Source organism: Apaloderma vittatum, unplaced genomic scaffold (genome assembly GCF_000703405.1).
Source record: "Apaloderma vittatum isolate BGI_N311 unplaced genomic scaffold, ASM70340v1 scaffold36354, whole genome shotgun sequence".
Lineage (NCBI taxonomy): Eukaryota > Metazoa > Chordata > Aves > Trogoniformes > Trogonidae > Apaloderma > Apaloderma vittatum.
In genome coordinates, this window is record NW_009711612.1 from 1 (window position 1) to 15,718 (window position 15,718).

The 15,718-nt window shown below is 44.4% G+C and overlaps 1 protein-coding gene across 1 annotated transcript; it reads left to right on the forward strand.

Moving 5' to 3' along the window:
• Positions 1-559: 559 nt before the first annotated feature.
• FAM114A2 (family with sequence similarity 114, member A2) lies at positions 560-8,638 on the forward strand. The gene is made up of 13 exons (XM_009867688.1): positions 560-769; positions 985-1,084; positions 1,553-1,648; positions 1,861-1,973; positions 2,930-3,064; positions 3,231-3,389; positions 3,980-4,103; positions 5,057-5,136; positions 5,846-5,974; positions 6,189-6,328; positions 7,101-7,173; positions 7,764-7,817; positions 8,540-8,638. The coding sequence occupies exons 1-13, from the start codon at positions 560-562 to the stop codon at positions 8,636-8,638; spliced, it is 1,512 nt and encodes a 503-aa protein (XP_009865990.1).
• Positions 8,639-15,718: the final 7,080 nt, after the last annotated feature.

Genomic DNA, 15,718 nt, shown 5'->3' on the forward strand with positions numbered 1-15,718 from the left:
AGCGCCATCCCCCCGGGCCGTGTCGGGCCGGTTGCTGAGGCGGCTGCAAGTTCTGGGTGGTGCTAATGCAAAGCTCAGCCCTAAATACAAAAGTGAACCAGTTTCTGGCTTTCTGACAGCTGTCCCCATTCATATCTGACACCCTTCAAAGCAGCTGTACCAAGCAGTTTGTTTTCACTTTTTCTTTCTTTTTTTTTTTTCCTGAAGCAAGTCATGAGTTTAATTATCTGAGGACCTTTTGTACTTTTTGTTTGCTTTTCCGAGTTAGCAACCTGTTTCTTTCCTGCAGAGAGGGTGTGTCCATTAGGTAAAGCCACGTGTTTCTGTGGGACTTTAAACTTCCAAGTGTGACGTTTCTTCCAGTCAGACGTAACTTGGTGTACACACCTGCTTAAAAAACATCATCTGTTCATGCGGGTATATGTGCTAACATGAAGGGATTTCTGTCTTAGTTGTGTTTAATTATTTAAAACACGTATTTAATGCTTTTGAACTAATGTCAAAGTGTACAAGGGAGTGATTATTTCATCTGCTTTGCTTTCTACGGTTGTTTATAGTCATGTCTGAGAAAGACAGCTGTGAAAATCTGAAAGAGGAAACCTCTTATGAAGATGAAAATGAACAGAAAGCAGAGGAACTTAGCTGTGCTGAGAGCGGTGAAGAAAGAGAGCAAGAGCTTGAGCCTGTGCCTATGACTCGGAAAAGACCTGAACCCAAACCCCCAAGTCAGCCTACTGCCACAGAAAAGCCCGTAGCTGAAACCGTCGAGGTATGTTCTTGTGCTCGCTCTGAGTAACACTACTTCATGTTTCATGGCTTATGCAGAGAAGAATTTTGACCATCAGCCTCATTGCTTGTTTGAAAATTCACATTGCTGTATATCTAAAAAGAAAAAAGATACATGGAAATTAAATGTCACAGACTGCTCTTGTTCCTCTCCTCACCATAATACGTACGTCACTCCTGTGCTTTTCTTCATTAAAGATCTCAGATCCTCCTGCTGCAGTTCAGACAGGATGGGGGTACTGGGGAAGCTGGGGGAAATCTCTTCTGTCAACTGCATCTGCTACTGTAGCCACTGTAGGTAAGGCTCTCAGTATTTGATAAATATTTTAACTAAGCTTCATATTTCAAAAGCTGGTGCTTTCCAGCTTGTTTCTAGAGAAGGTGATTTCTATTATAGCAGCAATTTATTTGAAAAATATCAAGAGAATTGTTCAAATAGTGGGGAAAACTTGTACCAAAAGGTACCGTGAGATTAAGGAAATATGCACAGCCCAAATTACTTTCAGGTGTTTAAGGTGTTTGCATAGTTTTCAGCTGGTATTCTAAACTGGTATTCAGCTGGTATTTACATCTTGGTTTAAAACCTGAGATGAAACCCCAGTTCGTTACATTGGTAAACAAGCTGGATAATAGGTTTTAGTGCTGGGTAAACTTCCTAAAACAGGAGGAATCTAGAATAATAAAGAACAATATGCAGCCCTAATCCTGTTTCTATTCTAATTTCTCTTGTATCTTATGGTTAATGTAATCCTGCTGTCCTCACTAGGTCAAGGTATTTCAAATGTCATAGAGAAAGCAGAAACAACCCTTGGGATCCCCAGTCCTAGTGAAATCTCTTCAGAGACTAGAGATGCTACCAAAGGTCAGTTTTTACTGCATAAGAATAACACCGAAACCTTTCTCATCACATATTCAGCCCCAAAATAATGTTATTTTATTCTGCATCTTCCATATTGAGGTAGATGTCTCTGTGCCTTACTTGTGTTACCTCTGAAAAGTAGGTAGGAAAATAATTCTGATTTCAGGATCTCTTTTTTGGGAGTCAGGAAGTTTATTTTCTGCCTTCTAATGCAGGGAGTGAGAATCCTGGTGCTAGCAGCACGGATGCAGTTGATGATGGCAGTTCCTTTCCTATTGCTGGGGCTCTTGGCGTTTTATCAACCATCTCTACTGCTGTCCAAAGCACAGTGAGTGAGTTGGGAATGCAGGAGAAGACGGGTTTGAGAGAGCATTGGGATTTTTGCATTTCATCTGAAACGTTGTAAGAGGAAACCTTTAATTTTGACTTTTGTGGATTGAATGATGAGAAACGGTTCCAACCTTCAGACAAGCTTTATCCTGTGCCTTGCTTCTAGCTGGCACTTCATGTGTAAGTTGTCTTGAATTTTGATCGTTCTGTATTTGGAGTTGATGCACAACAAATAAAACCCCAAACCTAATGGTGGACTGCGTGGAATGTGCATTCCCCTGCACGTCACCTCTGTACTGCGTTATCTCTGCTCCTTTTCTTTAGAGTATTCAGGTAAATGCAGAGTCAGACTCTTTCCTGGAATATTTCCACTGATTTCCACAGAACTGTCTAGAGATGAAATCCATTCTCTTCAAAAACTTCTGTGAAACTAGCCCAGATTGCTTGGAAATCAGCTTGTTCCTGTGACCGTGAGAAATGCACTTCAAAGGAACACATTACACTTAGAAACTGTGCTTTTGTGATCTGCTGTCTTGTTGATTTGCCTGTGAATCTAAAAGAGATGGAAAGGTTGCTTCTGCTTTTAAGGCTTGAACAAGAGTTAGCAACCAAAACCCACAGGTCTAGTGTTTTCTGATTAGAAGGATGAGAACTAAATACTTTAATACTTTAAGGTGCTGAGAGCCAGCCTGTTCACAAAATAAAACTGTATTTCCCATCAGATTGCTGCAGCTGTCCAAATGCTATATTAAACTGGATAATGTACTGTGGCTCTTTTTGTGTCCTTCAGCTCTTCTTGTGTCCGTTAGGGTTGAATTTTAGGGTGAAAAGGATCAATTTGGCTTGTATGCGAGTGTCTGGCAGAAAACATTGCTGATATAAATCCACCAATTCAATTTCTTTGATTGTGTAGCCTTCTGTGAGTTTTACGTGCTGTCTGTATCTGATTCCTAGGGAAAAACTGTTATTACTGGAGGTCTGGATGCCTTGGAATTCATCGGGAAAAAGACAATGGATGTAATAGCTGAGGGAGACCCTGGATTCAAAAAAACAAAGGGCCTAATGAACAGAAATTCTACGTTATCTCAGGTAGGGCAGTTCTGTTGCAGCTCCTCGTTGGTTTCCTCTCGTTCCTTCTCCCTTCTTTTGTGGTTCAGTCATTAAGCAACCATTTTCACTATTGAACCAAAAGCTTTCTCTGCCCATATTCTGTATCTTCTGGCACTGACCCAAGTCCTCTGCTTTTCTTTTTCAGGTCTTACGAGAGGCAAAAGAGAAAGAAGAGCAGCAGACAGCTACGGAGGTTGCCATGGCTACGGAGAAGAAAGCCCATTATGGGTTACTGTTTGATGAGTTTCAGGGTCTTTCTCATCTGGAAGCTTTAGAGATGCTTTCCAGAGAGAGTGAATCAAAGGTAATGGCCTTGAGCAATTTGCCTTCTATTTTGAGTTCAGCTGAGCAGCGAAAAAAAAGTTGAGAAATATATGTATATACATGTAAAATCAAATGCTCAGGACTTGCTATAAAATGATTGATTACACAGCTTCACTTTCCCCTCTGTGTTGTGATCTGGTGTTTACCTTGGGAGCATTCCCAGCTCCTAAAGCTGTTGTCTTTACCCAGCTCGCCTCAGTTCTTGCGTGGCTTCAACTTTTCACAAGTTAGTCTCTCGTCAGGCCTACTTGTTTACTCTTTGGGCTGGAGAGGAGTATCGTAAATGCAGCAGAGGTTGTTCTCTCTGTCCTGGAGCAGGGAGGAGGGCAGATCAGCCTGCTGTTTCAGAAATCATTCACTTGTTTTATGAAAGAAATTTGAATAACTCATTAAGAATCCGTTATTCCCTAATGGGGCTTCACAAATAGGTCTTTTTCCTTTTCCTCTTTCCTGTAGGAAAATACAGCTTTCTCATTAACATCAGTCTGTGATGTTTCTACATGCAATGTAAACCATGCTGCTTCTTGGTGGATTTATGATTCTCTTTTTGGCTGTGCTGCCCTTAACTAGGTGAAATCTGTTCTAAATGCTCTCTCTGGAGAAGAGTTGGACACGCTGAGGGAGGAAATGGATCAACTCCAAGAAGCGTTTTCTTTGCCTGAATTCTTTGAAGAAGAAGAGGAAGAAAAGAAGGGTAAGAGAGCCCCAGGTTCTGGGAGAGGAAGCTAGTCCTCGGTGAAATTCTCAGTGTAGAGCCAACCAGCACCCCATCAGTAGCACTGGGCATGATGCCAAAGTTCAATTGTTCTTTAGCCGAATGCTTAATCCTAAAGCCGTCTGTAGCCAGGAGCACGACAGGTAGCAATAGTCTTTATCTCTGGAAAGCCGTGCTGCATTAATTCTTCTTGCCAGAGCAGGATTAGAGTTGTCTGACTCCTGGACAGTTTGTACAGCTGACCTTGAGCCAAGATCAGATTCGAAGAGATGCTGGGTTCCCTGACCATGGAGTAAGACTGTGAATAGAGTTGTCCAACCTGTGGGAAAGCAAAAAAGCCTTTATTTTTTAAATAAGAGTTAGCCACACAGACCAAAAGACTCAGAGGTGCCTCCATACACAAGAGCCATCTTCAGGACTATGCAGATTGAAATGTAAATTTCTTGTATTGCTTTTACCTAAATGGCTCATCAGGGAGGGCTTACACACCTGCACTTACTATCAATTAACATTTAATCTGCCTTTTATATTTGTGCATGATGGATCTCAGCCTTCCCCCCCACTGTTAACGTCTGCCCTGCTGTATATAATAGGCTTTAAAGTGACATTTCAGGCTCTCCAAGGTGATGTGCAAGTTAGTGCATTACAAAATGCTGCTTGTGATGATTAAAAAAAAAAAAAAAAAAGGGATTACTCTAGCTACAAAACCAAAACTGAGAAAGCAAAAGCTGACCTTCTAGCATCGGTTTCCAGAACTTACCTTATAAGTTGTATTTGAAAAGACCAGATTTGATGCGATCTTGGCTGAGGTGATGATGCAAAGAGAAAGGAAACAGTTGACTGACTTGTGCAGAACCAGTCGTGCATTGAAGTGCTGCTTGTTCCTGTGTGTGTGCTTTGTGTGGTTTCTTTTAACTTTTCCTGTCCTTCAGGAGATGAAGAGTTCACAAAAGAAGTAACAGAGCTGTTTTCAGAACTACTTATCTCCTCAAAGCCGGACAAACTGATCATGGTGAGTTATTTCCCATCTTCTAAAAGCTGGAGAGATGCCTCTCAGGAACTGCTTCTCAGTCCTGCTTTGCTTGTGAAAATATCAAATGTATGAAAATAAGCTGTGTTTTAGATCTTTTGACAACGGTAGGCAAAAGAGATGAACCTTTTCCTTTGACTTCATGGGGCAATCTCATGTTCTATAATGTCTTTGGCCCTGAAGCAGTAGACACCAGTGTGTTTTTGCTGTGTCACTGGGCAGTAATAAGTGGCCGCAAAGATAACTGAGAGCGGTAAGCCTTGAGCCAGCACGGTGAAATCAACCTGCAGTCATGAATTGAACCCTTGCTCTTGGTACAAAGCAGCTGATTTTACTATGTTCAGAAGTTGAGATGAGGAAGAATCGTCTGTCTTGCCTTCATTTCACTACCTTTTGGATCCACCAAGTGGCAGCAGCATTCTGCTGACATGTTTTTAAATCACTTCTATTAGTCATGGTCTTGCTGGTGAACTCCAGCACCCGATGCTAGAGAAATGACTGCCCTCAGCTATATCCGTGCAGCAAACCCACTACAAAATCCTCTAGACGGTAGGTTAATTTTTCCTGGTTCTTCTCACTGGCTGAGGAGTTGTAGCTGTGTCCTTCCTCTGGAGAGAACGAGTACTGTGTTTTGTCTTGAGCGAGGGGGCTTCATTCCAGTTGTTAAATACTGTGGCACATCTTCATACAGGTGAGGACGTCTGCTCATGAATGGATAGCACAATTCAACAGGAGTCTTCCTAAAGAAGAAAAAGAGAGCGAAGAAAACCAAGAAGTAGAATCTGGAGATGGTGACCTTGATGCTAAAAAATCAGTAGAGGTAACCGAGTAATGAAGGAGGAGAATTATCTGACTGCAGACTGTTTGGCTGCTAAATTAGTTGTGATGCCCAAAGTGTGTGCATTTCTATTTCTCCGCAGATTCTGAGGTCTGAAAGGGCGGTGTAGTGCTAGTACATTGTATGATTCACTTGTTTTAAACAATAAATGCTTCTAGGTTTTGTATGGTGTGGGGAATCTTTATAACTCTTGCAGGATATTCATGCATTTGCTATAAGAAGCCTGGCTGAACTGACGGCGTGCTCCATTGAAGTGTTTCACAAAACTGCAGCTTTGTTTCTACATGGTGAGAAACAAGAGGTGACAGCCACAGACAGAGCCAAGTCCCTTTCACAGTAAGTTCATCTCTTAATAAATGTGTAGCCTATGTAATTACTTACATATTGATTAAACTGTCTAATAATTCTTTGCAAATCCATGAGGTGCAGGGCTCTTGAGTTCTGCATGTGTGTTCACAGTTGTGATGGGCGGCGTGGCTGTCTTCCAGCAGAATTCAGCTCTTTTTTTTTTCCAACTTAAAAGGTGTTTTTTGATACGAAAGATGAAACCCTGATTGAAAGTTTTTATATAGCTGAGAAGGATGTGTGCCCTAAGCTTGTGCTAATTAGTAGATAGACATTTAAATATGGCAAAGCAGTTGTATAAAAGTGAGTCTTAATTCGCTCTTTGTTAATCATTTAGTATGTTATGTATGTGATACTGTAAAATTACTGCAGCTAATTAGGAGACTGGTCTTACCAATAATGCATAACATGAGATTTTTCTTTTATGTCAGGAGATACTTGGCAAGTGTATGAAATTCCTAATTTAGAAAATGACACTTGTCAGTAAAAAGCAGCAAGTTAGTACTGTTCCTTCTTGAATGAATTTGTCTGTCCTCTGATTGCTGTTTTCATTATCTTCAGCTTTAATTATTTATTTCTCCATCCTAATTTGTTTGGGGAACTTATGGGTTGTCATACACTGTTTATATGCTCTGTATCAATTTTGGTTTAATTTAGCCTTATGTACATGGAAACAAGGTGTTTGTGTTTTAGAAGAATGCTTAAAGAAAACTATTGTTGTAAACTGTATTTACTACATGGTTTTCTGACTCTTCTTCCACAGAATGACGATTGTGCTGTGTAAAGAACTGTCAACTTTCTCTAAAGAGTTTACTACATGCTTAACAACTGCCGGGGTGAGAGTTATACCACAGTTCTTAGGAACAAGGTGTGATTAGTTGATTACAGCCTTGGGATCTTCACTGCGAAGGGCTTTTTGTGTTTACACATTTATATGTGCATTTTTTTTTCCCTGTAAACTGATCTTCTGGGTCAATGTTCCCCAAATTGCTGGAGCTGAATGTGTGCTGAGCTTTTGACCGCCTCCTGCGGCGTTCAGCCTGGCACAGACTGGGTAGGGGGTGGGCGTTGGTGCTGACAGTACTAAGGAGAGAGAAGGAAATCAGGTTTGTGGTCATGTTGTAGATTTTCCAAAACACTTGGGTATGATTGAAGATAGCATCCTTGTCTCAAATGCTCCAGTTGTCCACAGTTCATTTGAAGATGTAACGTGTGTATTCATGTGCAGCTTGTGTTGGGCCCATGTGGGTTCCTTTGTTCTTATTTGCATGCTGCAAGGCAGGTCTTCAGCACCTTGTGACTTAGCTCGCCTGTAGTCAAGGGAGCAATGGTGATTTTAAACTTGCCGAGGGTTTAGCTCTCTCTTGCTTGAAGAAATGTGATCACATTTTCAATCAGGATAATAATATATGTCTGATCTCTGCAGGTCAAAGAGAAAGCAGATGTGCTTAATCCCTTAATCACTGGAGTGTTTTTGGAGGTCAGTTATGTTAAAGTTAAAAGTTTAAGCTTCTACTTAAATAGATATGCTGGTTCTTTCCACTTCAGTATCCTTGTGCATGCAAAGTTCTCTTACCCACGGTCTGAGAGTCTGATTACCTATCTAATAGTTTTAAAGTTTTAATAAATGTCTGTAGATTTGCACAAGAGATGAGTTACTTAATGAAGAACCTTACATGGTCTCAGCTGATAGTTACGACGAGTCAGAAGACACATGCGGAATTCGGCAGTCTGGATTTCTAGAATTGAAATGTCCAAAGTCAAACCTTAAACAAGCACAGAAATTAGCATGCAAGAGTCCCAACACTTCCTAGCTGTTACGTTGGTTCTCAATGCTTCTGAGGTGTGGTGGGAAATGAGTGTTTCCTGTTGGTGTGTTTTGCCTTCCTGCCACGGTGTGCTTATGCTTCACTTTGAAATAGATTGTTCTCATCTGTTATTGAAAACAGTATCCTACATTTGGATTGTACTTGATCCTGTTTGGCAGTTTTTAAGCCAGTTCCTTTTTTGCCTAATGGCATAAAGGCCCTCAAAAACTTGATATGAAATTGATTTCTAGAATGAAGCTTTAAAAATCCAACAAGCATTGGACTTGTCTTTCTTATGTGTATTAATCAGTGCTGTATGGAATGAGTGTGCAGTTAGTAAAGCTGATTGGTAGCGTAATTATTCACGTGTGTATTTTGATTTTTCTTTTCATAGGCCTCCAACAGTGCTTCATATATCCAAGATGCCTTCCAGCTCTTGCTGCCTGTTCTGCAGATCTCTCTCATCGAGGCTAGAACTGAACTATCGAAGTAATAAAAAAACCCTTCTAATTAAGAACTTTTTGACCTTCCTACTTCGTAGTTTCCATGCTGGAGAGTGATGTAATGGCTGTTATTAAAGGGAAAAAGATTAACTCTGATCGCTGCTCTGCAAGAATGGTGATTAAATGCAGTCTGGCAATGACAGCTCTTACAGCACATTGAGAGATGTGATTAGCATAGTCCGGGCTGGTGGACAACGTGACAGACTTAAAAGTGCAGATTCCTTCTCTGTTTTCATGGACTGTCTATATCTTTTCACTGAGATCTCTCCTGTATGTGTTAACAAGCTCTTTGTCTTCACAGTCCAGAGAGCTTCTCCAACATTAGAGAAGAGAGTAGCAGCTGGCTAGTTAAAGAGTTAGCTAAAATCGTGGTGTGATTTTTAAGTCAGAGAGATATAATTAGGTTCCTGATAGCTCTGTGTTGATGTTGAAGTGAATATTGGATAGGTGGTGCGAAAAAAAGAAATATTTATGGTTATGAGCCTTGTGGTTCCTAGGCTGGAAAGGACAGAGCAGAGAGGATTCCTTCTCAAGCCGTTGTTGCTGAAGAGAAGCCCTGGCTTCCTGAATGTGTTTGTTAATGACTCAGGGATGTGGGACGGGGCTCTCACTAGGGTGCTGTTTCTCATTCTCTTGCAGAATGCTTGCTTCAGCATGAGCTGAGAAAATGCTGATCTGGCCCTAAGAATGTAGGTAGTTTGCTTTATAGCGATAAATGAGAACTGGCTAAAAGGGATTGATTCGTGTTTGGGCAATTTAATGAGAGAATTTAGCATTTAGAATTTACCCTCTTCGATGCAGCTTGCCATGTTGGCCACAGGCTGTTCACAAACTCAGATACTGCTTTCTCCTTTTTCTCTGTAAAAGCACTATAATAAAATGCTGCTTCTTCTTGGAAGGTGTATTAAAGTAGGAGGAGAGGAAGCAATTTGTTTCTGTTAGCAGGAGTCCTAATTTGTCTCAGAAGCCACTTCACGTATGGTGTCTGTTTCTTTGTGCTATGAAGGTTCCCTGCTTTGTTCTTTTTTGCCATTTCTGTCCTTTGAGCCTGCCCAACGAGAAGGAACTCTGTTGGAATCACAAGAGCAGAAAGGCACAGCTGAAATGGAGCTTCAAGAAGTCCAGCACAGCTAACCAGAGGTGACCGAGTGTCACACCTGCTCCTCGGTAACAATGATGCTCAAATCCCATTTTGAAAATCCTCTGGGTTTTAGCAGGTCCTGTGCATTTGTGCTGCACTGAAGGCTTAACATTCCCCTGCTCTATTTGTGCAGTAGAGAAGTATTTTTATTATTAAAATACCTTTTGGCTAATGCTCTTCTGATTTTATATATGTGTAAAAACCCTTGCCTTGGTCGTGGTTAGACTGATCAGATCTCTAAAGGTAGAGCCTTTTATTTTGCGCATCTTAAAGAAAACTGGACTTGAAAGGAGTGTGTCTGGGTAAAAAAAAATCTGCACTACAATAAACTGTATTTTCTTTCTTCTTTTGGGTGATGGCATTATTAAAGAAAGAATTTGTTTTGACAACCTTTTCAGTTTAAAGCTATCAAGATTGCAGTAGGTGTGAATGAAATGAGAAGAAAGACTTTTTCTTTTTTCTTCTTAGCATTGCCTGTGGTTTGTGGGGCAGGGCTGGATACTGCTCTGGTGCTGAGGCAGCTGGGACTTTTCTCCTGGCAGGGTACTGTCCCATAGGAAAGGGGCCTCTGAACCCAGGCTGGGGAGTCTGAGCTCCCACAGCCAAGCTCTCAGTTCCGGCATCGGAGCAAAACAGCAGCTTTGTTCCTGCTGCAAAGTCGAAATGTACAGAAATGTCAGAAGAGAAGAAATAAAAGTAACAGGGCTTTATGAAGCAGCAGCTGTTTTTCTTGCAGATAAATTGTACTGACCTACAGTGCTTTAGTGTAGAGTAGTTTAATAATTAAAGGAAATGAGGTGGTTTTTTTTTTTACTTTTTTTTTAAGATGCAGACAGTAATTCTTTCAGTCATATGCCCACCTGAATTTTGTTAACAGCAGGCAATAATCAAACATCAGAATTCGGCATCCAGCTGTCTGGAGGTCTTATTGCTTGGCCTTGTCTTGCGCATGAACCTAATGGGAGCTGGCAGTAATTTGAGCACTTCTGGTAGTGTTTGGGAAGGTGAGAGGTGGCTGAGAATAGATAAGAGTTAGCTAAGATGCTGGCAGTGAGTTGGAGGGGAAAAAAATGCCTTCCACGATTATTTTCTTTCCTTGGGAGAGATTCAGTTACTTGCAGCTGTAAAAGCTGTTTCCTGGCAGCTGCTGTGGAAAGGTTTAAAACATAAAAAGACTTGGTCCTGCCAATGGGCTTCGGGACTTGCTCCCAGCCCTTGCCCAAGCTTTCTGGGGACTCATTTTTCATTGTTAAAACACGCACGTTCACCAGTAGTAAAACCTCTGACACGGGCAGGATGAGCAGTTGTCCTTGTTTAGAGGCAGCAGCAGCTATGTTTCCACTGGTGACCTTGTTCACCAGCTATCCCAGGTCACTGGCACCACAAATTAAATGCCCTGACTCAGGCAGGAAGGGGAGAAATTAGAGGAGGAGGAGAGCTCTGGCATTTCCTTCCCAGATGTGCACACTGGATCCTAAATAAACAGCAGTCCGTGATGATACGATTTAAGCAGAGATTGGTCTGTAGCCAAAGGCTTCTTGACACAGAAAAGGAGGACATAAGTACCCAGTATTGTGCTAATTAATGTTTTCTGGACGTTTCGCTGGTCCCTCACAGCTCTGCCTTTGGACAGCAGATGGAAGTGGCCACGTGCTGGTCTTTCGGGTGCTGGCTGGCAGGTTGCTTTCCTTCCTTCAAGGGCAGCTCCGTGCCTGCTGCCGAGTGGGACCCTGTGGTTTGTGAGCTGGCACCTAAAGAGGCTGTGGCTGTCACCTTCTGCTGTCCTGCTGGGTGGGTGGCAGCCAAGATGCTGGTGGCCGCAGCCTGGCCCAATGGTCAGGGCAGTCCCTGAGAGCCGGTTCCCTGGGGTGAAGCTTTGTGTTCCCATGGCCAGGGAGGGACGGCAGGGCTGTCCCCTGGGCTGCTCTCGCTGGAGGGTGCTGCAGGCTTAGATCCCTCACATCAGAGTCCTGAGAGTTTGGCTGGGGCTGGCAGGGAGCGAGCAAGGAGGCCACCAGTTAAAAATAAGGTTGAGCATGGTGTTTGGGGGGGATGATCCACCTGAGGCGACAGGAGCCACTCAGAGGAGCAGTGTTGGATGCCAGCTGGTCGCCACACCAAAGAGCTTCCCTGGATCCAGCCCAGGGCCCTGCGTTGTGTTGCCTCCACTGAGCCCCTGCGCTGTACCCCGAGTTCCTTGGCTGCATTGTGTCGGGACAGGCAGGATTGCTGCCATCGCTTACCCCCAGCCTCAACTCTGGGTGCAGGAGTTCCCCAAATGATTGTGCATGAGCTGAAGCGTCTCTGGTAGAAAGCACTGCCACTAGTGACTGTAAAATTGGCAGCAACGGGGACTCTGCCACTGGCTTTGCTGAGCTGCTCCAGGATTTATCCACCCTTGCAGTTAAAACCTATCCCTTATTTCTGATCTCAACCTGCTGTGGGGGACTCTTGCTCTGCATTTGGGGCCAGCGCAGGCTCTGGTGCAGGAGGCCCGGGGCGGTCATGGCCAGGTTTTTGCAACGAGTGACTCCTGTACAGCTGCTTGTTCCCCGTGTGAGTTACCCAGGGTTGCTTGGTGGGAGGGGGCTCCACACATGCTGCAATTATTGCAAATTAAATGACTGCGGGAGCAAGTTTGTTGCAGAGTTGAAGACTTTAAATGGGGCAAATCTTGCGGGAGGTGTAGTACTTTTTATTAGCTGGAGAAAACAAATTAGCTTTCAGGTACACAAGCCCTTCTTGACATTATCGTTACTGTTATTATCCCATATTGGTGCTATTAGAAATGAGGGCATTGCATTAGAGGGAAGCACATTATGCAAGTGTTTAGACCTGCTGGTAACTGCTCTCTGCTGACATGTATTTGCTTAATGATATGTTAGAGTGAAAGCCAGGAGCAAGGACAAGCATCAGAGGGAGCAGGGAGTTCTGAGCTCTACCTGGTCCCACCTTGCCTGAACCTCCTGACACCTCCTACTAAGAGGGCAGCAAGGACCTGCTGGAGGTTCCTCTCATGTGGTTTTAAGGACACCTCCAAATCCCCTCTTCTCTACTTCCAACAGGGTTCTGACCACAGCACGTTCCCAGATCGAGTCCCCAGTGTCCTCCCTGGTCTCGGGGCTGATGCCCACGGATGTCTGCAGCCTTCAGAGCTGCCCTGGCTTGCTTGCAAAGGGTCTTTCTGCCCCTGCCCATGCTGGAGGCAATGCCTCTTGCAGGTGTGAATGTGACCGGTCATGTTCCTGGTGTCATGTGCTGTCCATGCTGGGTGGCAGAGCCAGTTTTTCTGCTCTGAAAATGGGACTGGGGAGGAGACCGCAACACTCAAATACCCAGATCCCCGGCAGCTGCCAGCCAGGTATTGAAGAGGCTACTTGCCTTTTTCAGCTCCAGGTAAGGCGCTTTCCTGTCTCTCTTGTGTCATTGAGGGGATTTATAGACCCACATACAAATCTTAGAGGCTGGAAAAACAGAGTGTGAGGGCAGGGTGAAGCAAAGGGTGCAGCAGGAGCATCCCTGAGATGTCTCACATTCCGTGTGGTCTTGGGGATGGCAGTGGGTCATTGTGCCTGAGCCTCCCAGGAGGGATTTCAGTCCCCTGGGTGAGGCAGGAGCGGGTACAAATGTAGTGACCTGTAAGCCCTGTTGTGCTGGAGAGGGTGAGGCCATCCAAACCATTGCATCTGGTGGGGTGGCAGTATGCAGGTTTGCTTTGTTAGTCTGAGGTCTGACCTATGTGCACTTCATGCTTTGCTCTGCCATGGAGGACAGTTGCGGCTTGTCAGTGGGCACCATAGAGCTGGTTGCGGAGTTTTGCTGGTTTCCCTATCCAGGCTTTAGGAAACCAGCTCATCTGGGGCGAGGAAACCTGCCTGCACAAAATGTGGGGCAGCTGATGCTCTGAACAGGGAAAACTGGATCTGCTGGTCTGGGATGGTGAAAAAGAGAAGCGTTGGCAGCTGTCATGTGAGCTACCACCCACGGTGTGGGGCTGCACAGGGTGCTGAGTGGCACCCCTCAGACAGGAGCGTGGCAGAGCCCTGGGGCAGGGGAGACCACCCCATCTTTTGGAAATCAGCTGGGTTGGTCCCCAGGGGCAGGGTTAGCGGTGCAGTGGGGAATTAAAGGGTTGTAACCCCCCATGGTGGCGTTTCTTAATATGTGTGGGTGCAGCACAACCCTCTCCCAGCCCTGGCTGCTGGGCTTTGGTCTGGTCACCTAACTCGTAGTGCACAATTTGAGTTCCACCTCTGAGTACTTTGTGCCTTTCCTGTCTGCTCATCTGCCCTCCCCAGCAGCGAAGGCACAAGGAAGGGGCAGCCCCTCCAGATTTGGGGCTGGGCACACGCCACAGGAGCTGCAAAGCAGCTTTGGTGAGCAGGACCTGGGGTCAGGGCATGAACTACACCTTCTCCCGCACCTTCCCAGTGGCTGCCTTTTTTTTTGTTAACGTTTGATTTTTTTTTAATGATTTTAGATTAAAATGTAATTATTTTCAATTAGTAGTTGCATTTCTTAATTACAGAGATTAATTAGATTACTGCTCATTATTAATTAGATTTTAACTTTGCACGGATTGTGCCTTTTATCAGCCACTTCTCACAGTCCTGCCCTCCCCATTGAGCCTGCTTCTCACCCGATGCTGCCCAAGCCCCACCGCTTCCCGCTGCCCTGCAGCATCCCAGCGGTTTGAAAACCTGTCTAGAAAGTACAAATCAATGTTATCGGCTCAGAGGCTGCCGCAGACTCTTTTAAAAGCCCAAATACCAACCAGATGATGTCATTTTGTGGCTAAAAAAAACACATTGAGAGAAAACATTAATATTCTGCCTCCCTCCATCAGTGACTGGAAGAGAAGCTGTTTCCTAATTACCTGCTGCGGCAGGAGAACCACGCTGCTCTTCTCCACAAGCAGAAGGGACCCGATCCCTCGTCCCTGCTGCTTTCCCTCCACTCTGTTTTGCCTTTTGTGTATGAGACAAAGGGTTTGGCCAGCCTGGGTAATTTCATGGACTTTCTTTGGTCCTGTAGTTTTTAAAGCAAGCTATCTTGGTTTTCTTTTCATGTCGCCTTTCAGGCACCTAATCAATGCTCAGAGTTTTCTTGCCGTCACTCTCAGCTTCTCTTCTGCTGGCTGCTCTCTCCATCTCCCTCCTGCCATTGCCCTGTCCCTGGGGGAGGTCTCCTTTCTGCAGGCGCTTCCTGGGAGCCCCAACGCCTGCTCTTTATTGATTCATCCTCATTTAATTTGAAATATTTCTGTGATTTGCACCTGCTCACAGGTGGGTTAAGTCATCTCCCTGCACATCTGTTCTCTGTCTGCCTCTGTCACATTCCCCTTGCTGCTTCCCAGGGCAGGGTTCAGTGGATGCTGCCTTGGTGGGTCTTTTTTTTTGTTTTCTTTTTCTGTGGAAAGCCACAGACTGCTCTTCCCCTTTCCTTGCTGTTCTGGAAGGCAGGAAGTGCACAGGGCCTCTTCTGCCATGGAGAAGAGAAAACTAAATGTTGGGGTTCAGGGAAGCATTATTCATCCCTGAGAAGCTCACCTTACTCCATTCTCTAGTTTCTCCTTTAGGTCCTCTCCGTGCTGTAGGTCTGACGGTCTTGTGCCCCAGAGCTCTTTGGCCTCAGTGAAATGTCGACAATCCTGAAATGTGAGTGTTTGGTGCAAACCCAGGGGGATCTGCTGGGTTTATGTGTGCTGGACACTGCATGCTGGCAATGAACCTCCCTTTGTGCTCTGTTCTAGGGTTTGGACGGGAAGATAAGGAGAGAGAGGAGAAGGAAGAGGATAAAGAAGAAAAGAAGGAAGAAGAGGTGAAGGAAGAGACTGAGGGAGAAAAAGAGAAGGACAAGAAGAAGAGGAAGAAGAAGGAGGAAGAGGAAAAGGTAGGGGAATGATGGAGAGTCCTACAGATCAGCTGCT